General features: G+C 36.8%; 1 protein-coding gene across 12 annotated transcripts in view; it reads left to right on the top strand.

The window, feature by feature from the left end:
* The window catches only part of USP37 (ubiquitin specific peptidase 37), a 90882-nt gene that overhangs the window by 40346 nt on the left and 23408 nt on the right, over positions 1 to 27128 (top strand). For 10 of the 12 annotated variants that reach the window (XM_082466091.1, XM_082466084.1, XM_082466086.1 and 7 more), the window contains 8 exons: positions 241 to 402; positions 5045 to 5176; positions 5341 to 5464; positions 11485 to 11675; positions 20617 to 20734; positions 22063 to 22142; positions 23688 to 23852; positions 25505 to 25570. In XM_082466091.1, coding sequence (XP_082322217.1) covers positions 241 to 402; positions 5045 to 5176; positions 5341 to 5464; positions 11485 to 11675; positions 20617 to 20734; positions 22063 to 22142; positions 23688 to 23852; positions 25505 to 25570 — 1038 coding nt within the window. The remainder of the gene's footprint in view (positions 1 to 240; positions 403 to 5044; positions 5177 to 5340; positions 5465 to 11484; positions 11676 to 20616; positions 20735 to 22062; positions 22143 to 23687; positions 23853 to 25504; positions 25571 to 27128) is intronic. The other 2 variants (XM_082466082.1, XM_082466083.1) reach the window with 1 other exon arrangement.

Genomic DNA, 27128 nt, shown 5'->3' with positions numbered 1-27128 from the left:
AAGCCATTAACTTGGATTATTTTGATTATAGGTTATGTAGGTACAGTATTATGCCTTCAGCTCCCTATCAACAGATTTGCTGATTTACATTTGTGAAATTTTCTCCCAAGTGATCATTATTACTGATATTTCCTCAAATTTAGGATTTTTTTTCCCCTAGACCTTGACTTCTCTGAATCTACTAGGGGAAAAAAGTAACGTTCAAAATTGTTATGCTTCTTCGTTTTTTCTTTTTTATAGGACTAATATTTCAAGCCAAACTCCCTCTGCCAAAAGAAGTTTGGGATTTCTTCCTCAGCCAGCTCCTCTTTCTGTTAAAAAACTGAGGTGTAACCAGGATTACACTGGCTGGAACAAACCAAGAGTGCCCCTTTCCTCTCACCAACAGCAGCAACTGCAGGGGTAGGTAAATTCTTTTATTTTGCTTTCTTTTTATAAAGTGATTCAACTGAAGTATGTTTTACTTGGTATAAAAAAATGATTAAAGGAGTCATATTAATTTTAGTTCTCACATATTTGCTCACTTATTAAAGATTTATCACATCCATAAAATTCAGTCCATTATCTGGCCTCTAATTTTCAAACTTTGAAAAAATATATATGCATATATATATATATATATATATATATATATAAACATTTGTCATAAAGCAGAAAGTGCATATTCTTAAGTCCCATACACGTCATCTCCTGAGATACTTCAACATTAATTTTATTTATATCCTTCCCAGCCCCTTCATGCTTATATTCTTATTAAACACACAAAAATGAGACCATGGTATAATAACTATAATAATAATAGCAGCTTTATCTAAAGTGTTTGTTACGTGCCAGAGACTGTGCTAAGCATTTAAATGAATTTTTTTCTTTAAATCTTCGCAGTAGCTCTCTGAGCTAGACGTATTAAAAATTCTGTTTTTATAGATGAAGTAACTGAGGATTAGAGAAGTTAATTAACTTACTTGAGGTGTTGTAGTACAGCAGTAGTAAATCTAGGCAGTTGGACTACACTTGCATTTTTTTCCTTCCAATTTTATTGAGATATAATTGATGTACAACACTGTGTAAGTTTAAATTGTACAGCATAATGATTTGACTTACATACATCATGAAATGATTACCACAATAAGTTTAGTGAATATCCATCATCTTATATAGATATAAAACAAAAGAAAAAGAAAAAAATATTTTTTTAATTTAAGTGTAGTTGATTTACAATGTTGTGTTAATTTCTGCTATACAGCAAAGTGATTCAGTTATACATACATTGTTTTTCTTTAATATCTTTTCCATGGTGGTTTATCATAGGCTATTTTTTTTAATTTATTTTTGGCTGTGTTGGGTCTTCGTTGCTGCACGCGGGCTTTCTCTAGTTGCGGTGAGCGGGGGGCTACTCTTCGTTGAGGTGCGCAGGCTTCTCATTGCAGTGGCTTCTCTTGATGTGGAGCATGGGCTCTAGGCGTGCGGGCTTCAGTAGTTGTGGCACATGGATTCAGTAGTTGTGGCTTGCGGGCTCTAGAGCCGCAGGCTCAGCAGTTGTGGCGCACGGGCTTAGTTGTTCCACGGCATGTGGGATCTTCCCGGACCAAGGCTCGAACCCATGTTCCCTGTGTTGGCAGGTGGATTCTTAATCACTGCGCCACCAGGGAAGCCCTATCATACTATCATAGGCTCTTGAATATAGTTGTCTGTGCTATACAGTAGGACCTTGTTGTTTATCCATTCTCTATATATAATAGCTTACATCTGCTAACCCCAATCTCCCACTCTTTCCCTCCCCCCAGCCCCCTCTCCCTTGGCAACCACCAGTCTGTTATCTATGTCTGTGCTTCTGTTTCTGTTTCATAGATAGGTTCATTTGTGTCATATTTTAGATTCCTTATATAAGTGATATCATATGGTGTTTGTCTTTCTCTTTCTGACTTACTTCAGTTAGTATGGTAATATCTAGTTGCATCCATGTTGCTGCATATGGCATTATTTCATTCCTTTTTGTGGCTGAGTAATATTCCATTGTATATATATACCACATCTTCTTTATCCATTTATCTGTCGATGGACATTTAGGTTGTTTCCATGTCTTGCCTGTTGTGAATAGTGCTGCTATGAACATAGGGGTTCATGTATCTTTCTGAATTATAGTTTTGTCTGGATAAATGCCCAGGATTGGAATTGCTGGATCATATGGTAATTCTATTTTTAGTTTTCTGAGGAACCTCCATACTGTTTTTCACAGTGGCTGCACCAAATTACATTCCCACCAACAGTGTAGGAGAGTTCCCTAGAAAAATATTTTTTCCTTTCTCAAGAATCCTTGAGAACTCTTAGGATTTACTCTCTTAACAACTCTCCTATATAACATATAGCAGTGTTAATTATATTAATCATGTTGTACATTATATTCCTAGTAATTATTTATCTGATAACTGGAAGTTTGTACCTTTTCACCACATTCATCCAATTCCCCCTTCCCCTACTCCCCACGTCCAGTAACCACAAATCTGATCTCGTCTATGAGTTTGTTTATTTATTTGTTTTTGAAGTATAAGTGACCTACAACACTATGTTAGTACTGGTGCACAACATAGTGATTCAGTATTTCTGTACATTTCAAAATGATCACCATGTTCACTTGCATTCTTAATCACTATGCTATATTACTTCTCTGTTCCCTGATTTTTTTCTACCCCACATTAATTATGGGCATCCTCTTATATTAGTACATAACCTTTAACCATGTTAGTGTGCATTTAGATTCCCCTTTTTTCCAATTATAATCCAGGCTAGAACGAACATTTTTATATACATGTGTTTTTAATATTTGTTAGAACTTTTCTATAGGAAAAATTCTTGGAAATAGAATTGTTAAGACTAAGAGAGGCACTTTGAAATTTTTGATTACTCTTACCACATTGCTTTCCCAAAACCTACCAGCTTGTTTGTTTTTAATCTCACTCAGATTACTGTTTTTCCCCAGCTTTCGGATTACCTTTTTACTTGAGTGACTGGTGTCTGCCAGTTTGGTTTATCCATAGTAGTTTATTTGCCTCATATTTTAGCAGAAAAAAACATAAAACTTGTAGTGAAAACATTTCACTTTCTTCTCTACTTACTATTCTTCTCTGAGCCTCTTCTTTTTTGCTTTGTCTTCTAAAGTGTTTACCTTCCAGTTTAATTCTTAATTTCCTTTCTTCTTCATTCTAAGTGTTCTGCCTCAAATTATTATCTTGCTGCTTCCTTACCAGACAACGTTTTTATATTAGTCTGTCCTATTTTGTGACCATTTTTCATCCACATCTTATTTCTATCTACCTTGATCTTACTTGGCTCATCTTCTTAGTGCCTCCTCCTATGTATTTTATAGTTTACTTTTGGTCTCTGTCATTCATATCCTTCTGAGTCCTTTGATATCCTTGAGTTACCCTTGGTGCTCCAGGCTCCCTCTCTACCTCCAGTGTTTCTTTAATTTCTGTATAGTACCTGTACCCAGCTTTCCTTTTTTCAGACTTCTTGCAGGAATTTGAGTGCAGTATTTCAAGTAGGCTAAATACCCTGGACTAAGGACTCCTTAAAAAACAAACAAATAAACAAAAATACCGAGTAGAAAACTGCCAAGTCTAGAGGATAATGGAGGCTACCTAATTCCAGTATTCCTCACAAATCCCCCCCAAAACATAAAAAGTATTAGGAGTTCAAAGAAAAACACATGTAACCTTTAGCATTCTAGGAGACAAAGAATACCATCACCTTTAAACTACTTTCTAAGTGGAGAAACAAAGCAGATTCTAGCAGTGTTCCTGTTTCCCACTGCTTTAAGCCTGTGGATGCTGAGAGTCAGGGACAAGAGGCTTAAGAGACTTCATGAAAAAAGAATATATAGGAGTAAAAGACTTAGATGAAGCACAGAAAAAAATCACTCTCAGAAAGAGAAATTCAAATACTAAGTTTCTAAATATTGAATATAGGTCTGGATCTTGATTGTTTGCAGCACTGGTTACAGGGAAGGGGCTTGAAAGTAAGTGGTATCAGAAGTCACAAAGAGTACTATTTAAAATGGACAGACTAGATAGTAAAAAAAAAAGCTTAAAAAACAAGGGTTATGAGAACTATAAAAAAGTACAAATACAGATATAACCACTTTAAAAAATGCCTTTCTTAAAACCAAAAGAAATATTTCTAAAACACACCAAATAGATAAGTAAAATTATAACAACATGACAGAGTTGAGTCCAAATGTAAGAATTACTCCAGATTGAAGAAAACTAAAGAGACATGAAAACTAAATGCATTATGTTATCCTGGACTGAATCTTGTGCTTAGGGAGAAAAAAATGCTGTGAAGAAACATTGGGTCAATTGACAAAATTGGATTAAAGAAAGTATATTAGATAAGAGTATTATGTTAGCATTAAATTTTATAATGCTCATAACTGTACTCTGGTTATATAAGAGAATGTTCTCGTTCTTTTGAAATATACCCTGAAGTATTTAGAGCTAAATGGGTATGTATGATCTATGCAGCCTACTCTCAGATGGTTCAGGAAAAGTATATAGAGAGAGGTGTTAAATGATAAAGCACAGAGTACAAAAGGGTTAACAATTGGTGAATCTAGGTAAAGAATATTATTCTGTGCAACTTTTCTGAAAGTTTGAGAATATTTCCAAACAGAAGTTTTTTTAAAATATGTACTTTGGAATAATGTTTGGCGGTACCCATTAAGCATATATATATTCTGGATAAGTCCCCAGTCCTTTTTAGCATTCATTTGAAAATGTATAATTTTCCTTGAGATGAAACTAAGTTGTAATAATGTTATACTGCATCAGCATCAACTGGGATCCTATTAGAAGTGCACATTTTTTGCACCTTCCCTGTCCAGACCTACAGAATCAGAAACTCTGGAGTTGGGGCCCAGCAATATGTATTTTAACAAACCCTCCAGATGATTCTGATGCATGCTATAGTGGAGAAACCCTGCTCAAGTGAACATACTTCAGGAACGAACTCCTCTTGTCTTCAAAAGCACTATTTCTTTCATTTTCAGCTTCTCCAATTTGGGAAATACCTGCTATATGAATGCTATTTTACAGTCTCTGTTTTCACTCCAATCATTTGCAAATGACTTGCTCAAGCAAGGTATCCCATGGAAGAAAATTCCACTCAACGCACTTATCAGGTAACTGTTATGTACTTACTGAGTAACCTTTTTACCTTATTTATTATAGAATAACGGAGTATTAGACACTTAACATTTTATGTGCCATTGTTAGCAGTCCTTAAAATATAATACCATCCAGTGTTTTGTAAAACCTGCTAAACTTGTCTCTTTTGTTTTACCAGGCGCTTTGCACACCTGCTTGTTAAAAAAGATATCTGTAATTCAGAGACAAAGAAAGATTTACTCAAGAAGGTTAAAAATGCCATTTCAGCTACAGCAGAGAGATTCTCTGGTTATATGCAGAATGTGAGTACTAATTGTTTTTATTTTTTTATTTTTTATTTTTTCTATTTCTTTTTTTATTGAATTTTTGAATTTTATTTTATTTTTTTATACAGTAGGTTCTTATTAGTCATCCATTTTATATACATCAGTGTATACATGTCAATCTCAATCTCCCAATTCATCACACCACCACCCCCACCCCCCACCACTTTCCCTCCTTGGTGTCCATACGTTTGTTCTCTACATCTGTGTCTCTATTTCTGCCCTGCAAACTGGTTCATCTGTACCATTTTTCTAGGTTCCACATATATGCGTTAATATACGATATTTGTTTTTCTCTTTCTGACTTACTTCACTCTGTATGACAGTCTCTAGGTCCATCCATGTCTCTACAAATGACCCAATTTCATTCCTTTTTATGGCTGAGTAATATTCCATTGTATATACGTACCGCATCTTCTTTATCCATACGTCTGTCGATGGGCATTTAGGTTGCTTCCATGACCTGGCTATTGTAAATAGTGCTGCAGTGAACATTCGGGTGCATGTGTCGTTTTCAGTTATGGTTTTCTCTGGGTATATGCCCAGTGGTGGGATTGCTGGGTCGTATGGTAATTCTATTTTTAGTTTTTTAAGGCACCTCCATACTGTTCTCCATAGTGGCTGTATCAATTTACATTCCCACCAACAGTGCAAGAGGGTTCCCTTTTCTCCACACCCTCTCCAGCATTTGTTGTTTGTAGATTTTCTGATGCTGCCCATTCTAACTGGTGTGAGATGATACCTCATTGTAATTCTGTTTTGCATTTCTCTAATAATTAGTGATATGAGCAGCTTTTCATGTGCTTCTTGGCCATCTGTATGTCTTCTTTGGAAAAATGTCTCTTTAGGTCTTCTGCCCATTTTTGGATTGGGTTGTTTGTTTTTTTAATATTGAGCTGCGTGAGCTGTTGATATATTTTGGAGATTAATCCTTTGTCCGTTGATTCGTTTGCAAATATTTTCTCCCATTCTGAGGGTTGTCTTTTCGTCTTGTTTATGGTTTCCTTTTTTGTGCAAAAGCTTTTAAGTTTCATTAGGTCCCATTTGGTTATTTTTGTTTTTATTTCCATTACTCTAGGAGGTGGATCAAAAAAGATGTTGCTGTGATTTATGTCAAAGAGTGTTCTTCCTATGTTTTTCTCTAAGAGTTTTATAGTGTCCGGTCTTACATTTAGGTCTCTAATCCATTTTGAGTTGACTTTTGTGTATGGTGTTAGTGAGTGTTCTAATTTCATTCTTTTACATATAGCTGTCCAGTTTTCCCAGCACCACTTATTGAAGAGACTGTCTTTTCTCCATTGTATATCCTTGCCTCCTTTGTCATAAATAAGTTGACCATAGGTGCGTGGGTTTATCTCTGGGCTTTCTATCTTGTTCCATTGATCTATATTTTTGTTTTTGTGCCAGTACTATATTGTGTTGATTACTGTAGCTTTGTAGTATAGTCTGACGTCAGGGAGTCTGATTCCTCCAGCTACGTATTTTTCCCTCAAGACTGCTTTGGCTATTCGGGGTCTTTTGTGTCTCCATACAAATTTTAAGATTTTTTGTTCTAGTTCTGTAAAAAAATGCCATTGGTAATTTGATAGGGATTGCATTGAATCTGTAGATTGCTTTGGGTAGTATAGTCATTTTCACAATATTGATTCTTCTGATCCAAGAACATGCTATATCTCTCCATCTGTTGGTATCATCTTTAATTTCTTTCACCAGTGTCTTATACTTTTCTACATACAGATCTTTTGTCTCCCTAGGTAGGTCTATTCGTAGGTTTTTTGTTTTTTTTTTTTAATTTATTTATTTTATTTATTTACTTTTGGCTGTGTTGGGTCTTCGTTGCAGTGTGCGCGCTTCTCATTGCAGTGGCTTCTCTCGTTGTGGAGCACGGGCTCTAGGCACATGGGCTTCAGTAGTTGCAGCCTGTGGGCTCAGTAGTTGTGGCTCACAGGCTCTAGAGCACAGGCTCAGTAGTTGTGGCGCACGGGCTTAGTTGCTCTGCCACATGTGGGATCTTCCCGGACCAGGGCTCGAACCCCTGTCCCCTGCATTGGCAGGCAGATTCTCAACCACTGCACCACCAGGGAAGCCCTATTCCTAGGTATTTTATTCTTTTTGTTGCAGTGGTAAATGGGAGTGTTTCCTTAATTTCTCTTTCAGATTTTTCATCATTAGTGTATAGGAATGCAAGAGATTTCTGTACATTAATTTTGTATCCTGCAGCTTTACCAAATTCACTGATTAGCTCTAGTAGTTTTCTGGTGGCATCTTTAGGATTCTCTAAATATAGTATCATGTCATCTGCAAACAGTGACAGTTTTACTTCTTCTTTTCCAGTTTGTATTCCTTTTATTTCTTTTTCTTCTCTGATTGCCGTGGCTAGGACTTCCAGAACTATGTTGAATAATAGTGGTGAGAGTGGACATCCTTGTCTCATTCCTGATCTTAGAGGAAATGCTTTCAGTTTTTCACCATTGAGAATGATGTTTGCTGTGGGTTTGTCATATTTGGCCTTTATTATGTTGAGGTAGGTTCCCTCTATGCCCACTTTCTGGAGAGTTTTTATCATAAATGGGTGTTGAATTTTGTCAAAAGCTTTTTCTGCATCTATTGAGATGATCATATGGTTTTTCTTCTTCAATTTGTTAATATGCTGTATCACATTGATTGATTTGTGTATATTGAAGAATCCTTGCATCCCTGGGATAAATCCCACTTGATCATGGTGTATGATCCTTTTAATGTGTTGTTGGATTCTGTTTGCTGGTATTTTGTTGAGGATTTTTACATCTATATTCATCAGTGATATTGGTCTGTAATTTTCTTTTTTGGTAGTATCTTTGTCTGGTTTTGGTATCAGAGTGATGGTGGCCTCATAGAATGAGTTTGGGAGTGTTCCTTCCTCTGCAATTTTTGGAAGAGTTTGAGAAGGATGGGTGTTAGCTCTTCTCTTAATGTTTGATAGAATTCACCTGTGAAGGCATCTGGTCCTGGACTTTTGTTTGTTGGAAGATTTTTAATCACAGTTTCAATTTCATTACTTGTGATTGGTCTGTTCATATTTTCTCTTTCTTCCTGGTTCAGTCTTGGAAGGTTATACCTTTCTAAGAATTTGTCCATTTCTTCCAGGTTGTCCCATTTTATTGGCATAGAGTTGCTTGTAGTAGTCTCTTAGGATGCTTTGTATTTCTGCGGTGTCTGTTGTAACTTCTCCTTTTTCATTTCTCATTTTATTGATTTGAGTCCTCTCCCTCTTTTTCTTGATGAGTTTGGCTAATGGTTTATCAATTTTGTTTATCTTCTCAAAGAACCAGCTTTTAGTTTTATTGATCTTTGCTATTGTTTTCTGTTTCTATTTCATTTATTTCTGCTCTGATCTTTATGATTTCTTTCCTTCTGCTAACTTTTGGTTTTGTTTGTTCTTCTTTCTCTAGTTCCTTTAGGTGTAAGGTTAGATTGTTTACTTGAGATTTTTCGTGTTTCTTGAGGTAGGCTTGTATAGCTATAAACTTCCATCTTAGAACTGCTTTTGCTGCATCCCATAGGTTTTGGATCGTCGTGTTTTCATTGTCATTTGTCTCTAGGTATTTCTTGATTTCCTCTTTGATTTTTTCAGTGATCTCTTGGTTATTTAGTAATGTATTGTTTAGCCTCCATGTGTTTGTGTTTTTTACGTTTTTTTCCCTGTAATTGATGTCTAATCTCATAGCGTGTGGTTAGAAAAGATGCTTGATATGATTTCACTTTTTTAAAATTTACTGAGGCTTGATTTGTGACCCAAGATGTGATCTATCCTGGAGAACGTTCTGTGTGCACTTGAGAAGAACGTGTAATCTGCTGTTATTGGATGTAATGTCCTATAAATACCAATTAAATCTATCTGGTCTCTTGTGTCATTTAAAGCTTGTGGGTCTTATTAATTTTCTGTTTGGATGATCTGTCCATTGGTGTAAGTGAGGTGTTAAAAGTCTCCCACTATTATTGTGTTACTGTCGATTTCCTCTTTTATAGCTGTTAGCAGTTGCCTTATGTATTGAGGTGCTCCTGTGTTGGGTGCATATATATTTATAATTGTTATATCTTCTTCTTGGATCGATCCCTTGATCATTATGTAGTGTCCTTCCTTGTCTCTTGTAACATTCTTTATTTTAAAGTCTATTTTATCTGACATGAGTATTGCTACTCCAGCTTTCTTTTGATTTCCATTTGCATGGAATATCTTTTCCCATCCCCTCACTTTCAGTCTGTATGTGTCCCTAGGTCTGAAGTGGGTCTCTTGTAGACAGCATATATATTCGTCTTGTTTTTGTATCCATTCAGCAAGCCTGTGTCTTTTGCTTGGAGCATTTAATCCATTCATGTTTAAGGTAATTATTGATATGTATGTTCCTGTGACCATTTTCTTAATTGTTTTGGGTTTGTTTTTGTAGGTCCTTTTCTTCTCTTGTATTTCCCACTTAGAGAAGTTCCTTTAGCATTTGTTGTAGAGCTGGTTTGGTGGTGCTGAATTCTCTTAGCTTTTGCTTGTCTGTAAAGCTTTTGATTTCTCCATCGAATCTGAATGAAATCCTTGCCGGTTAGAGTAATCTTGGTTGTAGGTTCTTCCCTTTCAGCACTTTAAGTATATCATGCCACTCCCTTCTGGCTTGTAGAGTTTCTGCTGAGAAGTCAGCTGTTAACCTTATGGGAGTTCCCTTGTATGTTATTTGTCGTTTTTCCCTTGCTGCTTTTAGTAATTATTGTTTTTCTTAAATTTTTGCCAATTTGATTACTATGTGTCTCAGTGCGTTTCTCCTTGGGTTTATCCTGTATGGGACTCTCTGCACTTCCTGGACTTAGGTGGCTATTTCCTTTCCCATGTTAGGGAAGTTTTCAACTATAATCTCTTCAAATATTTTCTCACATCCTTTCTCTCTTTCTTCTCCTTCTGGGACCCCTATAATGGAAATGTTGTTGCGTTTAATGTTGTCCCAGAGGTCTCTTAGGCTGTCTTCATTTCTTTTCATTCTTTTTTCTTGATTCTGTTTCACAGCAGTGAATTCTACCATTCTGTCTTCCAGGTCACTTATCCGTTCTTCTGCCTCAGTTATTCTGCTATTGATTCCTTCTAGGGTATTTTTCATTTCAGTTATTGTATTGTTCATCTGTTTGTTTGTTCTTTAATTCTTCTAGATCTTTGTTAAACATTTCTTGCATCTTCTCAATCTTTGCCTCCATTCTTTTTCCGAGGTCCTGGATCATCTTCACTATCATTATTCTGAATTTTTTTCCATTTTTCTGGAAGGTTGCCTATCTCCACTTCATTTAGTTGTTTTTCTGGGGTTTTATCTTGTTGCTTCATCTGGTACATAGCCCTGTGCCTTTTCATCTTGTCTATCTTCTGTGAATGTGGTTTTTGTTCCACTGCAGGAACTGTAGTTTTGTAGTTCAAAACTGCAGGATTGTAGTTCTTCTTGCTTCTGCTGTCTGCGCTCTGGTGGATGAAGCTATCTAAGAGGCTTGTGTAATTGTTTTTAAACACCTTAGAGATAGGAAAATTGAAATGATTTTAGCGTGTTGCCCAATATTATTTTAAAATGAGATTTGTGTATGTGTGTTCATCACAGGTTGGAAAACCTGAGGACTTCTGGTAAGGTTCAATATGACTCTTCTGTGTATTTTATCATATTTTAATAATATAGATGTGGTTTGCCAGTGTAGGACCTTGGACTATTTTAGCTACAAAGGCTATTTTAGAAAAATCACTCTATTTTTAAAAAACAAATGAAGGAGTGATTCATTTATTAGTCATGCTAATCTAGCTTAGGAATATAAAATATGTCATTTGTTGTTTTGTTTTGTTTTCACAAAATATGTACTGCAAAATCATTAGAGTAAATCTGGCCTTTTTCCACACATGTTATTGACTTGCAAGGGCTTTACTCGTATAGATCACAATGTTAATAAGCTGTTGTTGTGACAAGAAATGTTTTGACCTGATTAAGGATATTATGCTTTCTTAGGACGCTCATGAATTTTTAAGTCAGTGCTTAGACCAGCTGAAAGAGGATATGGAAAAATTAAATAAAACTTGGAAGACTGAACCTGTTCCTGGAGAAGAAAATTCACCAGATATTTCAGCTACTAGAGTATACACTTGCCCTGTTATTACTAATTTGGAGTTTGAAGTTCAGCACTCCATCATCTGTAAAGCGTAAGTAGTCTCTAAGAGAACTCTTTTCCCTTTTAATTCTTTACAGCAAGTGACTGAAACTCTTCTAGAAGGTTTTAATTCTTATCTTCATTCCTGTGTCATGGGGAAACATGAATATAAATATCTTTGTTCAGTGTCTTTATCATCTATAAGAATGCTTGGTGGGGTGAGAACTAAAGTGAACTTAGTTTGTCAAATGCTTTAGTGCTGACTAAATGGTTAATTTTGCTCTGCCTTTTGAGTGTGTGTGACTGTGTGTGTGGTTTTTTTCCTTTTAATCACTGTGTGGAAAATCAAGCTCTTTGAGAATACTTGTTCATCGTTTTTTTATTATTATTAATTAATTAATTTATTTATTTTTGGTTGAGTTGGATCTTTGTTGCTGCTCACGGGCTTTCTCTAATTGTGGCGAGCAGGGACTGCTCTTCATCGTGGTGCTCAGGTTTCTTACTACGGTGGCTTCTCTTGTTGCGGAGCACAGGCTCTAGGCGTGCGGACTTCAGTAGTTGTGGCTCGCAGGCTTTAGAGCGCAGGCTCAGTAGTTGTGGCGCACGGGCTTAGTTGCTCCGCAGCGTGTGGGATCTTCCCGGATCAGGGCTCAAACCCATGTCCCCTGCATTGGCAGGCAGATTCTTAACTACTGCGCCACCAGGGAAGCCCTCGTCTTTTCTTTTTCCCTGAAAAGACTCCCTCCTATTAGTTGCTTATTTTGTTGAACCAAATTGTCTTTATAAAAAATGGGTTTTGGGGTTTTTTTTTACAAGATACATTAAAATGTGAATTATTTTTAATTTTTGCAATGCTTTTTAACCATGTTTACATTAACTATTGAGACTTACCTTCTACATTTAATTAATTTCCATACTCATTATCAGGACTCTCTACCAGGTACTTCACATTAAAAGGTTCTATTTTGATTAATCTTCCAGTTATCAGTAGTACATGAATACATTTTTTTTCAGAGAGTGGAATTCTTCAGAGTCCACATATAAATGAGAATTAATTCTGTGGCTTTCACACATGACTTAATACAGGATTATTAAGTCAGACACAGCCTTCCCCCTCAACATACTACATATACTGTCCCATCATATCCTGTTACTCTGACACTTAGGAGAAGTCTGATTTTGTTGATAATCTTTTTCTTCCTGAAAATCTGTGATATTCTTAATTTTTGAAATTCAGAGTTTCACTAATTTACATCTAGGTATTGACACTTTTTCATTAATTTTGCGTTTAACATGATGGGGCTTTTTCATCTGAAGATTTGGGATTTTTTTCAGCTCAGAAAAACTATTCTCTAGACACTGCTTCTCTTCCATTTGTTCTGGGATTTTCTTTAGGAATACTCAACAGCCATATGTTGGCTCTTCATTCTCTGTCTTTCATATTTATTTATTTTTCTTTTTTCTTTAATTTTTATTTATTTTTTGGCTGCATCGGGTCTTCATTGCTGCGCGCAGGCTTTCTCTAGTTGCAGCAAGCGTGGGCTACTCTTCCTTGCAGTGCGCGGGCGTCTCATTACGGTGGCTTCTCTTGTTGCAGAGCATAGGCTCTAGGTGCGCCGGCTTCAGTAAGTAGTTGTGGCACGTGGGCTCAGTAGTTGTGGCTCGTGGGCTCTAGAGCACAGGCTCAGTAGTTGTGGCACACGGGCTTAGTTGCCCCTGGCATGTGGGATCTTCCTGGACCAGGGATCGAACCCATGTCCCCTGTATTGGCAGGCAGATTCTTAACCACTGCACCACCAGGGAAGTCCGCTTTATTTATTTTTCTTAGGCTGCTCAAAATGATAGTGTTCACTGAGGTCTCTTCTAGCTATGACACTCTAGTATTTTTTACTAGAATTTTGAACATTTACATGGACACTACAAAGACAGTAGTTTTGCATCATTAGTCTGTGACATTTTTTATCTTCATGATTTCTTCAGTTTTTTTTTTTCCCCCTAGTGGATAAATTATTTTTTAAAGAAAAGGTCTGGGTCTTATAAATACAGTTCATCATCTTGCAAAAGCTAGAGAGCCCATAGTATGATAGCCATCTTTCCCTTTCTTCTAATGCACTTTCCAAACAAAATTTGTTCAAGTCAGAGAGAGAAGCAGTTTGTCACTGTTAATATTTCATTTAACTGTGGGGTGTCAACCAAGTTTCTTTTGATAGGAAAATTTTTGTTGCCTGTGGTAGAAATGGCCACAGGCATCACAGGAAGAAAGCTATGTCAAAGTAATGCCTGCTTCACTGGGCCAACAGCATCAGTCAACCATTCCAGTTATGCAGCACCCAAATATCAGGTGTGCAGTTGAGGTGTGTGTACCAGTGCATGAAGTGATATGGCTCACAGTGTGTAGGCATGAGGCTGAATGCCAGGCATCCAGACTGAACAGTGGCCCAAGAGTTGGCAAGTCCTGGAGGTAACAAGGTTCTCTGGGGCTGCAGCAGCAGTACAACTACCTCCTCGAAGGCCTTGCCTTAGTTGCTTTATTAGTCATTTTCTTTAAGACAACTCTTTAAAGATAAAATAGTTTCTGGCTGAAGGAATATTCTATACACCTTATCCCAGAATTGTAATTTTCCATGTTTAGCCTCTGTCCCATCTGGCTGTAAGTTAGTTTGACCTGTTTGCCAAATGTACTTAATTTTTGTAAACTGTTATAGTTTAGATTGACTGGTTTTCAATGATTATAAGCCATTTCAATATATTAGTAATATATTCTTGACTATGAAGAATTTGTATGAATTCTACATTTAAAGAACTTAAAACATCTAAAACTAAGTACTTAATAATCCCCCATAAAACCTCCTTCTGCAGTCTTCCCTATCTCAATAATGACAGTTCAGTACTTAGAGTTTATCAGTACAACAGTGTGGTGTATTTCTTAACTTTTCTTTCTCTTGCACCCCTACATCCCATATGTCAGCAAACCCTTTGAGCTTTTCCTTCAAAATACAGCCAGAATCTGACCTCTTTTTACTACCTCCACTGACACCACTGTGGTCCAAACCACCATCATCTCTGCCTGGATTGTTGCAATACCTTCTGACTGATCACTGTGTTTCTGCCCTTGTCTCTCTGTAGTCTATTTTAAACACATTAGCCAAAGTGATCCATTTAAAATGGACATTAGTTCATGTCGGCCCTCTGCTCATAACCCTTAAAATAAAAGCTGAAATTCTTGCTATGATCTACAAAACTCCATATGATTTGCCTTTCAGCAACCCCTCTCTCCCAGTTAACTCTCTTACTTCATCTCTTATCACTCTTTCCCCTTGCTCATTCTGTTCGAACCAAACTAGCTTTCTTGCTTTATTTGTTTGTTTGTTGTTTATTTATTTATTTATGGCTGCATTGGGTCTTCGTGGCTGCACATGGGCTTTCGCTAGTTGCGGTGAGTGGGGGCTACTCTTCATCGTGGTGCGTGGGCTCCTCATTGCGGTGGCTTCTGTTGTTCGGAGCACGGGCTCTAGGCATGCGGGCTTCAGCAGTTGTGGCTCGTGGGCTGTAGAGCACAGCCTCAGTAGTTGTGGCACATGGGCTTAGTTGCTCCGTGGCATGTGGGATCTTCCCAGACCAGGGGTCGAACCCATGTCCCCTGCATTGGCAGACAGATTCTTTTCTTTTTTTTTTTTCTTTTTTAAATTAACTTTTATTAGAGTATAGTTGATATACAGTGTTTTGTTAGTTTCTGCCATACAGCAAAGTGTGTCAGTTATACATATACATACATCCAATCTTTTTGAATTCTATTCCCATATAGGTCATTACAGAGTATTGAGTAGAGTTCCCTGTGCTATATAGTAGGTTCTTACTAGTTGTCTGTTTTATATAGTAGTGTGTATATGTAAATCCCAATCTCCCAACTTATCCCCCCCAACTTTTCCCCCTTGATTACCATAAGTTTGTTTTCTACATATGTGACTCTATTTCTGTTTTGTAAATAGGTTCATTTGTACCATATTTTTCAGATTCCACATATAAGCAATATCATATGATATTTGTCTTTTTCTGTCTGACTTATTTCACTCAGTATGACAATCTCGAGGTCCATCCATGTTGCTGCAAATGGCATTATTTCATTCTTTTTTATGGCTGAGTAATATTCCATTGTGTATATGTGCCACGGCTTCTTTTTTTTTTTTTTTTAAGATTTATTGGTTGATTGATTGATTGCTATGTTGGGTCTTCGTTTCTGCACTAGGGCTTTCTCTAGTTGCGGCAAGCGGGGGCCACTCTTCATCGTGGTGCGCGGGCCTCTCACTATCGTGGCCTCTCTTGTTGCGGAGCACAGGCTCCAGACGCGCAGGCTCAGTAGTTGTGGCTCACGGGCCCAGTCGCTCTGCGGCATGTGGGATCCTCCCAGACCAGGGCGCGAACCCGTGTCCCCTGCATTAGCAGGCAGTCTCCCAACCACTGCGCCACCAGGGAAGCCCGCCACGTCTTCTTTATCCGTTCTTCTGTCGATGGACATTTAGGTTCCTTCCATGTCCTGGCTATTGTAAATAGTGCTGGCAGACAGATTCTTAATGACTGCGTCACCAGGGAAGTCCCTCTTGCTTTTAAAAAAAATGCCAGGATCCTGGTACCTCAGGGCCTTTTCACTTATTGTTTCTCTTTCCCCATGTGATAATCACATAGCTAGTGCCCTCCCTTCTCCATATCTTTATGTAAAAATCACTTGCTCAGTGAGGCATTTTCTTGCTACCATATCTAAAATTCCAGCCATCTACTCTCATCTTTTGCTTCCCTCTTCTGTACTTTCTTTTTCTTCTTTAACACTTACCTAACATACTGTATATTTTACTTATGTATGTATTTTTATTGTATCTCTTCTCCAGTATAACGAAAGCTTCATGAGGGGACATATTTTTGTCTTGGTTTGTTCTCTGCTACTACCCCAGTGCCGAGAACAGTTTCAGCATATAGGAGACATATTCAGTGATGCATAACAAATTGCCCCAAACTTAGCAGCTTAAAACAACATCCACTTAACTCAGTTCTGTAGGTCAGAAGTCTAGGCAGGGTATGGCTGAGGTCTTTGCTCAGGTATCAGAAAGCTGAAATCAAGGTGTTGGCTGGCTGTGTTCTCATCTGGAGTCCCCGTCTAAGCTCATTAAGGTTGTGAGCAGAATTTAGTTCCTTTCAGTTGTAGTACTGAGGTCCCCATTTTTTTGTAAGCTATTGACTGGGGCAACTCATTTCCTAAAGGCTGCCTATTGTTTCTTGCCATGTGGCCTCTATAGGAAGTTCACAACAGTGCTATTTGCTTTCTTCAGGCCAGCAGTACATCTCTCTGACTTCTAATCTGTGACTTCCTCTGTTTGAGACCTCTAGACCCAGATTTAAAGAGTTCATGTGATAAGGCCTCAACCATTCAGGTAATCAATCTCCTTTTTGATGAACTCTACAGTTAAGATTAGTAACATTAATTATATCTGCAAAATCCCTTTTGCCATGTAAAGTAACATCATCATGGGAGTGATAGCTCATCATAATCACAGTCCTCCCACACTCAAAGGGGATAGAATTATACAAGGAAGGGCAAGGGTCATCTTAGAATTCTGCCTAGGAGAGAGGCACTCAATAAATGTTTATTTAATGAAGAACAGATGTATTCTTACAGTCCCTAGTCTTCTACTGTTGCAATATAGAACTGGGACAGGAAAATGAATATTACTAAAAATGCTGATAATGCAGACAAAATGAAAAACAGTCAATTAAAACTAAGTAAAAGAAATCAGTTGGCTTCCAGGTAAATTGAATATGATGTTTTGATCTCTGAGCCCATTTTTTGAAATTCTATAAAATGTATCCAATGACCAAACAATTCTGCTAGGAACAGAACTGTCTACACATGTTTACTGAGAACACATAGTGTTTTCAATTTGACACATTGTTCATTTAGTCAAAAACTGGAAATAGTCCAGATGTCCATCAATATGGATAAATTGTGGCATGCTCATACAGCTTAATACTAGACAACAATGAAAAATGGGCTTTAGCCATTGCAACAAGCATGGTTGAGTCTTATAATCATGTTGAACAAAAGAAGCTAGTTAAAAGAAAACATTCTGGGGCTTCCCTGGTGGCGCAGTGGTTGAGAATCTGCCTGCCAATGCAGGGCACACGGGTTCGAGCCCTGGTCTGGGAAGATCCCACATGCCGCGGAGCAACTAAGCCCGTGAGCCACAACCACTGAGCCTGCGCGTCTGGAGCCTGTGCTCCTCAACAGGAGAGGCCACGACAGTGAGAGGCCCGCGCACCACGATGAAGAGTGGCCCCCGCTCGCCACAGTTGGAGAAAGCCCTCGCACAGAAACGAAGACCCAACACAGCCAAAAATAAATAAATAAATAAATTTATAAAAAAAAAAAAAAGAAAAGAAAACATTCTGTATGGTTCCATTTATGTAAGGTTCAGAAAAGGTAAAACTCAAGTATTTTTAAAAAATTTTTTTATTGAAATATAGTTATTTACAGTATCATGTAAGTTTTAGGTGTATAGCACAGTGATTCAGTTATATGTGTATATTCTTTTACAGATTCTTTTCCCTTATAGATTATTACATAATATTGGGTATAGTTCCCTGTGCTATATAGTAGGTCCTTGTTGGTTATCTATTTTATACATAGTAGTGTGTATATGTTAATCCCAACCTCCTAATTTATCCCTCCCCCCACACCCCTTTCCCCTTTGGTAACCGTAAGTTTGTTTTTTGTGTCTGTGAGTCTTTCTGTTTTGGAAATAAATTCATTTGCATCTTTTTTGTTCTTCTAGATGCCACATGTAAGTGATATCATATGATATTTGTTTTTGTCTGGCTTACTTCACTTGGTATGATTAAACCTAGGTCCATCCACATTGCTGCAAATGGCGTTATTTCTTTTTTTTATGGTTGAGTAGTATTACGTTGTATAGATACCCAACATCTTTATTTATTCATCTACCAGTGGACACTTAGGTTGCTTCCATGTCTTGGATATTGTAAATAGTGCTGCAGTGAACATTGGGGTACTTGCATCTTTTCGAATTATGGTTTTCTCTGGATATATGGCCAGGAGTGGGATCACAAAATCACATGGTAGCCCTATTTTTAGTTTTTTAAGTAACCTGCATACTGTTCTCCATACTGGCTGCAGAAGTTTACATTCCCACAAATAGTGTAGGAGAGTTCCTGTTTCTCCACACCCCCTGCAGCATTTATTATTCGTAGACTTTTTGATGATGGCCATTCTGACCAGTGTGAGGTGATACCTCATTGTAGTTTTGATTTGCATTTCTCTGATAATTAGCGATGTTGAGCATCTTTTCATGTGCCTTTTGGCCATCTTTGTGTCTTCTTTGGAGAAATGTCTGTTTAGGTCTTCTGCCCATGTTTTGATTGGTTGTTTGTTTTTTTGATATTGAGCTGTATGAGCTGTTTGTATATTTTTTTACTGAAGTATAGTTATTTTACAGTGTTGTGTTAATTTCTGCTATACAGCAAAGTGATTCAGTTATACATATATACATTCTTTTTTTATATTCTTTTTCATTATGGTTTATCATAGGATATTGACTATAGTCCCCTGTGCTGTATACAGTGGGACCTTGTTTATCAATTCTATATATAGTAGCTTACATCTGCTAACCCCAACCTCTCACACTATCCTTCCCCCCAACCCCCTCCCCCTTGGCAACCACCAGTCTGTTATCTATGATCACCAGTCTGTTATCTATGTCCGTGCTTCTGTTCCTGTTTCATAGATAGGTTCATTTGTGTCATATTTTAGATTCCACATATAAGTGATATCATATGGTATTTGTCTTTCTCTTTCTGACTTACTTCACTTAGTATGATAATCTTTAGTTGCATCCATGTTGCTGCAAATAGTATTATTTTGTTCTTTTATTATGGCTGAGTATTCCATTTTTTAGAATGTGTTTGAGCCTGTATGACTATCAGTCTAAAGCAAGTAGAGGGACTTCCCTGGTGGTCCAGTGGGTAAGACTCTGCACTCCCAGTGCAGGGGGCCCAAGTTCGATCCCTGGTCGGGGAACTAGATCCCACATGCATGCTGCAATTAAGAGTCCACATGCTGCAATGAAGATCCTGTGTGCTGCAACTGAGACTGGGCACAGCCAAAATAAATAAATTTTTTTAAAATAAATAAATTAAATAAATAAAGCAAGTAGATATAGGAAGGGGTTAACATACTCAAAAAACAGGGTGACCACAAATCAAAAACACAATAGATTCACAAAAATCAAAAAGAAGAAAACACAAGCATAAAATAAAAGGAAATTATCAAGCCACAAAAAGAAAAAGAAAGGAACAAAGAAGAAACAGAATCAACTGGAAAATAAGGCTTAAAATGGCAATATATACATATCTATCAATAATTACCTTAAATGTCAGTGGACTACATGCTCCAATCAAAAGACACAGAGAGGCAGATTGGATAAAAAACCAAAATTCAACTGTTGTTTTGGAAGTCAGGATAATAGTTATCTTTTGGAAGTAAGAAAGGGATAGTGATTGGGAAGAGGCATGTGAGGGGGCTTCTAGGGAGTTCATAGTGTTCTATTTTTTGAGTTGAGTGGTGATTACATGTGTGTGTTAACTGATAATTCATCAAGCTATACAACTTTGGTTCACTTTTCTATATATATATTATACTTCAGTGTTTTAAAGTTTGGGGGTTTTTTGGAAAGTATAAAAATTTTAAATTTAGCATTTTAAGAAAGTACTTAAACACTTTCAATTGAGGTTTTACCTGTATGGATTTAATAAGGGTTAAAGTAAGCATGAGAAAAGTTTTAAATGTTTATTTCTCATGCCTAGTCATGGTCTCTCAGTACCTGATAAGTTCATTGGGGGAACAGTGTTTCTGAAGTATATTTGTATTTATTTTGTATTACACAGTTAGGCCTCTAAATTCTTACATTTGTCTTCTTTTATTTTTACAGATGTGGCGAGATTATTCCCAAAAGAGAACAGTTTAATGACCTCTCCATTGACCTTCCTCGAAGGAAGAAGCCACTCCCTCCTCGTTCAGTTCAAGATTCCCTTGATCTTTTCTTTAGGGTAAATAATACCTTTTGGTATTTTCACATAACTAAATTTTATATATCATAGATAATTGTATTTGAAGTTGGTTTCTTTAAGGCAGAGTTTTGACAAAATAGTTGCAGGGGAAACAAATGGGAATACTATTTATAAATAGTGATACTAAACAAATGAAATACTATTTATAAATAGTGTTTATTTTTAGGAGCTTGGTAAATATGGTTGTTAACTGATTGTAGAAGAAAATTAATTGCTCAAGTAGATTATACATCTAACTCAACAGCAAGTGTTTTAGACAACCTTAGAAGCATTTGTTTGTAAACAAATAATATGAAGTGACATATGCTAAAATTGGGTAATGTGAGTCAAAATTGGAGATACTATCTAAGTTAGTATACTAAGATCTGAGGAATGAAAAAAAATACTTTTTGCTTCTCCTTAGGTTATATGTACCATGTTAGAAACAGAAAGGACAAGTCATGTTTATTCAGAGCTATAGATAAATATTTGCATTTGTGTTATACTGTTACAGATATTCAGAAAGTTTCTGGGGCATAATTGGACATGTTGTGTAGCAGTCCTTATAATTGATGGCAGTTTGCCATCTGTATAATAGTGGTTCTTGTTTTGTTGTAGCAAAGGGGCAGGGTTGTCATCCTAAGATTTAAAAAAAAAAAAAAGACCTCTGTTCTTGAAATGATGAATATTCAGCTCCACCCAAGGATAAATATTCTGCTTTTCTTTTTGTTTTAGTCATTCCTTACTATTCCTGTTATTATCGTAGAATTTGAAACTTTTCCTGTGTATCTTTACCCCCATTTTTTAAGGATTTCTTGTTTCAGTTTTCTCTAGGTAATGATATCCACCCCAAACTTTGGTCCTTTTAGAGCAGTTGTTCTTAGTGGGCTGTCACCAGAAGATTGAGTTCCATTATAAGAAAGGGGTAGAGTTACACCTAACAGACCAGGAACTCCGCCTAACCTGAAGGTGATCTTATCTCTGCTATGGCCAAATGTTAAAATCTGGATATACTCTTGGCAGTGGTTCTTGTGTATCCATGGGGAAAAGGTTGAGAATCTGCTACTATAGTTTAGTTACTATCATAAATTGAGATGTTTCCTTGGTAAAAAAAAGGAAATTAGGAATTCTGAAACAGGGCATGATATTATAACTATATTTTGAGGATTAGGTCTTAATTTAGTAAGGCTTATGATTCTAGACACAAAATTTAAACTGGTCGGAGTTGTCATTCCACTGAACTAGTATGACTAGAGAAATTAGCATTTAATGGGGCAGTGCTAATTCAACTTTATACTTCTTTATTTTTCCCTCTTGTCTTTTTACAGGCAGAAGAACTTGAGTATTCCTGTGAGAAGTGTGGTGGGAAATGTGCTCTTGTCAGGCACAAATTTAACAGGCTACCCAGGTAAAATTAATTGGCTCTTCAATTTTTCTTCTTTAAAGTACTTACAAATATTACTGAATAAGTGAGGCTTACCAGATGGATTGGTAAAGAAGGTCAGCAAAGCTGAGATATGAAGAGGGTAGAGAATGGAAAGCTACAATTCTCTTGTATGAGAAAGGAAGAGGATTTGGAAAGTTGAAGAAGAGAAGGAACCTGAGAGTCCCAAGAAGATGGCAACAAGAGAACGAGGCTGATGAGACTTTGGAATAATGATGGGGACTTACTAGTAAATTTTTTTTTTTTTTTAAAGAAATTCACGTTCTTTTATTTTTATTTTATTTATTTATTTATTTATGACTGTGTTGAGTCTTCGTTTCTGTGCGAGGGCTTTCTCTAGTTGCGGCAAGTGGGGACCACTCTTCATCGTGGTGCGCGGGCCTCTCACCATCGCGGCCTCTCTTGTTGCGGAGCACAGGCTCCAGACGCGCAGGCTCAGTAATTGTGGCTCATGGGCCTAGTTGCTCCGCGGCATGTGGGATCTTCCCAGACCAGGGCTTGAACCCGTGTGCCCTGCATTGGCAGGCAGATTCTCAACCACTGCGCCACCAGGGAAGCCCACTAGTAAATTTTTAATTCAGTAATGTGTAACACTCAATTATAATTTGTTGTGCATGTACATTTTATAGAACTTTTTTATAAGTGGAGAAAACTTCATTTCTCTCTTACCTTTCTCTAGAGAAAGTGCTACTGAAATAAGAATAGTTCTTGTCAAAAGTCATCTTAAAAAAATTAATTTTCACCACCAAACATAAGAGCTGTTTAATACTTTATTTATTTATTTATTTTAATAAATTTATTTATTTTTGACTGTGTTGGGTCTTCGTTGCTGCGTGCAGGCTTTCTCTAGTTGCAGTGAGCAGGCTTCTCATTGCAGTGGCTTCTCTTGTGGCAGAGCACGGGCTCTAGGTGTGCAGGCTTCAGTAGTTGTGGCTCGTGGGCTCTAGAGCACAGGCTTATTAGTTGTGGCACATGGGCTTAGTTGCTCCACGGCATGTGGGATCTTCCTGGACCAGGGCTCAAACCTGTGTCCCCTGCATTGGCAGGCGGATTCTTAACCACTACGCCACCAGGGAAGTCCTGTTTAACACTTTAAATTACCATTTGTCGTTATATAACACCCATTTTTTGGTAAACTATATAACATTGAAGTAAATAATTTAGGGATTTGATCCATTATCAATACCAATATTCTAAAATTAGTTTTCTCGTCTGATGTGTTTTGATTTTTTTTCTAGGAACATTATTTTACTGAAACCTCACAATTAATAATTAATATCTACCCAATGCCTGTGTTTTATTTTTATTTTTATTCTTAGTACCTAGCACAATGCCTAGCACATGGCAAGTACTCAGTAAATGTTCTTTGACAGATCTTTAGTTCAGCCTAATGTAGTCTTTAAATCAAAAGCTGTCTAACATGGTTAGTTACAGTGATCTCTTCTTACCTGTAAGAGAGCTACCTCTATTATGTATAAACTAATAATGGTATCATCTCCTGTTTTTCAGGATCCTCATTCTTCATCTGAAACGATATAGCTTCAATGTTGCTCTCTCACTTAACAACAAGATTGGGCAGCAAGTCATCATTCCAAGATACCTGACCCTCTCATCTCATTGCACTGAAAATACAAAACCACCCTTCAACCTTGGTTGGAGTGCACAAATGGCAATGTAAGTCCTTGAGAATTTGTTTCCCTTTTGAAGTAGAAAGGCTTTTAGTATCTGATCAAAAGAATGACTGAACTAGATAACATGACTCCAGGTAAAATCAGACCAAGAAGGAGATTTTTATTTTGCTTTATTTTGGGACTTTGTGCTAAGTTACTACCTGATTTAAGTAATTGAATAAAATGCTTAAACAAAAACTTTCAACATATATTAATTGCCTTTCATAATAAATTACCTTTTCAGGGAGTGCTCCTTACTCTTTTAGATCACTAGAAGATAGTTTGATACATTTGGGGAATATAAACCAAATTTGCATGATCATGAGAGTCACTTGAACGCTAAAAATACTGATTCCTGTGTTTGTTCCTTAGAAGTTCTGTTTCAGCAAATCTGATATAGGCCTGGGGAATCAATATTTTTAACAAATGCCTTTGCTGACTCTGGAGTATGCAAACTTGAGAAACAGTACGTTAAATATTATGCTGGGACCCCCAAAACAGATTGTGTCTTCATAAATGTATTATTACCAGTTTGAGCAAAGAACTTCAATGGCTCCTCGAAATTTTTCCTTGAGAAAAGAAGTAACTTTTACATTCTATTTTGCGTCATCATGAATGCCAGGAAAACCTTAAGACTTCTCTAAATGTTGCTCTTTCTTCTGCATACTTGCATTACTTTGGAGCCATATATTGTAGTTCTTTTTTATACTTGAACACTAGTTTGGTATAATCATAAAGTTCTAGAGCTTTAGAGGTGAAAGGGATTTTAGAGATGTTTGTCTAACTTCTTAATTTTACAGAGGAGATCCAAGGAAATTAAGTGATTTTCTTAAACTCATACAGTTAGTAACTGGAAGAGCCAGGTCTCTTCATTGAAGTGGAATAATAGACATTGCAGAAAGTGAATGAACATTTGCCAACATAAATTAATGAAGTTTTGTAAAAATTATTCTCCTTGGGTTAATAATTGAAATATATTCTACATCATGTACGTTTACACTAAAGGCCTCAATAAGTCAATAACAACATGTTCCCAGAGAATCAGTGTTTCTGGATTTTTCTCTTACGGCCTTTCATTAGAATAGATGTTTTTGCTTGATGGAAACTGCCCTCTACTGGTAGAGCTAGTATTCTTTCTGGCAGTATTATCAAACCATTAGCCAAGGCTCTTTATGATCACAGGCCTGAAACCAGGCTCTCTGACTCTGTGATATGATAGCTTTAAGATTTTGGACAAATTCCTTGACCTGTCTGTAGGGAAAATAACAGGGTAGTTGTGAACATTAAATGAGGTAATACACAAGAGTTCTTACTACAGTGCCTGACATCTAGTAAGTCCTCAATAAATGAGAGCTATTGTTATTTTATTGCTTAAAAGAACTGAGACAAAGAGAATTTCCCAAGTTGTTCTCTTTATATTATATTTGACTTCTTCATTTCCAGTGTTGTTTATTTAGATCATTAGATAAGGAAGAGCCTAGAGAAAGTATTTTGTTTTTCTCTTTTGGCCTCTATTGTTAGTTAAAAAGTATTATAATTGTTTGCTTTTCAAGAGGATATATAAGGGACTATAATACAGAATAATTCATTTAATAAGTTAAATATATTTTTAGTAATAGTAATTGTATACATATATATTTTCTAATTTTCTGATAGTTCTAGACCATTGAAAGCCTCTCAAATGGTGAATTCCTGCATCACCAGCCCTTCTACACCTTCAAAGTGAGTTATATTTCTTGTGTACCCAAAATTTGTATTTTTAAGGATTTGGCTTACCCTGATTTCCAAGATTATCCCCTCCCCTTTTCTTATTGTTTCTCTTTTTGCATGATAATTGCTCTGCATTACTGTACTTTGGAATTTTCCTGAATATGCTTTAAACTGTAATTTAGGGAGTATCAAGTTTTTAACACTGAATCAAGTTCAGATGGTCCTCTCAAAATTTTGTTTTAAAACTTCTTAAATCATCTGTTGTATGTAATATTTTCATCCTACAACTCTAGAAATTGACTAATGATGAGGGATTTTAAGGATTGAAGGGTTAAAATAAGCCCTACTCGTATAAAAAGCACCATTCTTCAAATATACACATGGAGATCCCAAAATATCTTTTCACCTGTTGCTAGCCAGTGTGGGACTTCTTGTCTTAGACATTGAGCTGGAGCTATTCTGAAAGGGGACAGGAAAACAAAGACACATTAGAATGTAGCTATTCTACAAATGTTTTTTGCTTAAGACCAAAAGTTTGTCCAAGAAGGAAACAAATACTTTTTTTTTTTAATATAGCTCCTCTATGATTTGACTAGAACCACAGTTCCTGATTAGACATTTCTAAATGACTTCGTTGTCATTTGTCTTTAAAATCAGTTTTTCTAAAAATTTGATGTCCCAAAGTACTTTTAGAAAAGAGACACTTTTGTTGTTTAAGGGCTTTTGGGGGGCTTATATAACCATAAAATGACATTTGGGAATTGCTATTTTCTTTTCCTCCTGTTAATTATTTTTCAGTGCAATTAAAACCAGATGACTAACTGACTAGAAATCTGAAATGGTACCGATATGAATACTCTTGCCCGTTCTCAAGATACAAATGAGCAATACCACTTGGCTGCTTAGAAAGTGAGCAAGTGATGCATTTACAGGATGAATATTTTTCCTTACTACAGGCAAGCTGCCTTCTGTGAATATAGTAACTATTAATGGAATGCACTCTTTATGTACCAAATCACTGTAGCTTCAAGAAAGAGATGGTTTCATTGGGCATCATTATACTTGGCATGGTCAATCTGTTCTCCAGGGTCTTACTGCTATGAGAATTTGAGAGTTGGTCAATAAAGGATGATTAGGCCCTAGAAGACCTGTCATGCCGATCAAACTTAAAAAGAGGCTGAGCTATGAACCAGAATACCATTGGTTCTTCTATAATGTCCTTTGTCACATTTGACCCTGGTATATTAGTAGCCAGGTGTCACCCTCCTTCAGCAAAGTATTTACATGGATAAATAAATCAATATGTTCAGTTTTGCTTGGTGAGCATGAAATCAGAAATGAAGAATTAAGATGGCTAATTGGCTATTTCTAAGTTATATTAAAAACCCTTTTTGAACACATATTGGGAGGCTATTCAAGTGTTCAGACTGAAGTGCAGTGATATCCTGGCTGCTCTCAGCCAAAGACTATGGTTGGGCTTATCACTGACCACTTGCCTCTTTTCTTTGATCTACATTGCTACGCAATCCTCCTGATTTCCATTGTGGCCTCTTATTTCTTGGTGCCATCA

The sequence above is a fragment of the Balaenoptera physalus genome, assembly GCF_965194825.1.
Source record: "Balaenoptera physalus genome assembly, chromosome: 6".
Taxonomy (NCBI): domain Eukaryota; kingdom Metazoa; phylum Chordata; class Mammalia; order Artiodactyla; family Balaenopteridae; genus Balaenoptera; species Balaenoptera physalus.
This window is presented reverse-complemented; position numbering and strand designations above follow the sequence as displayed.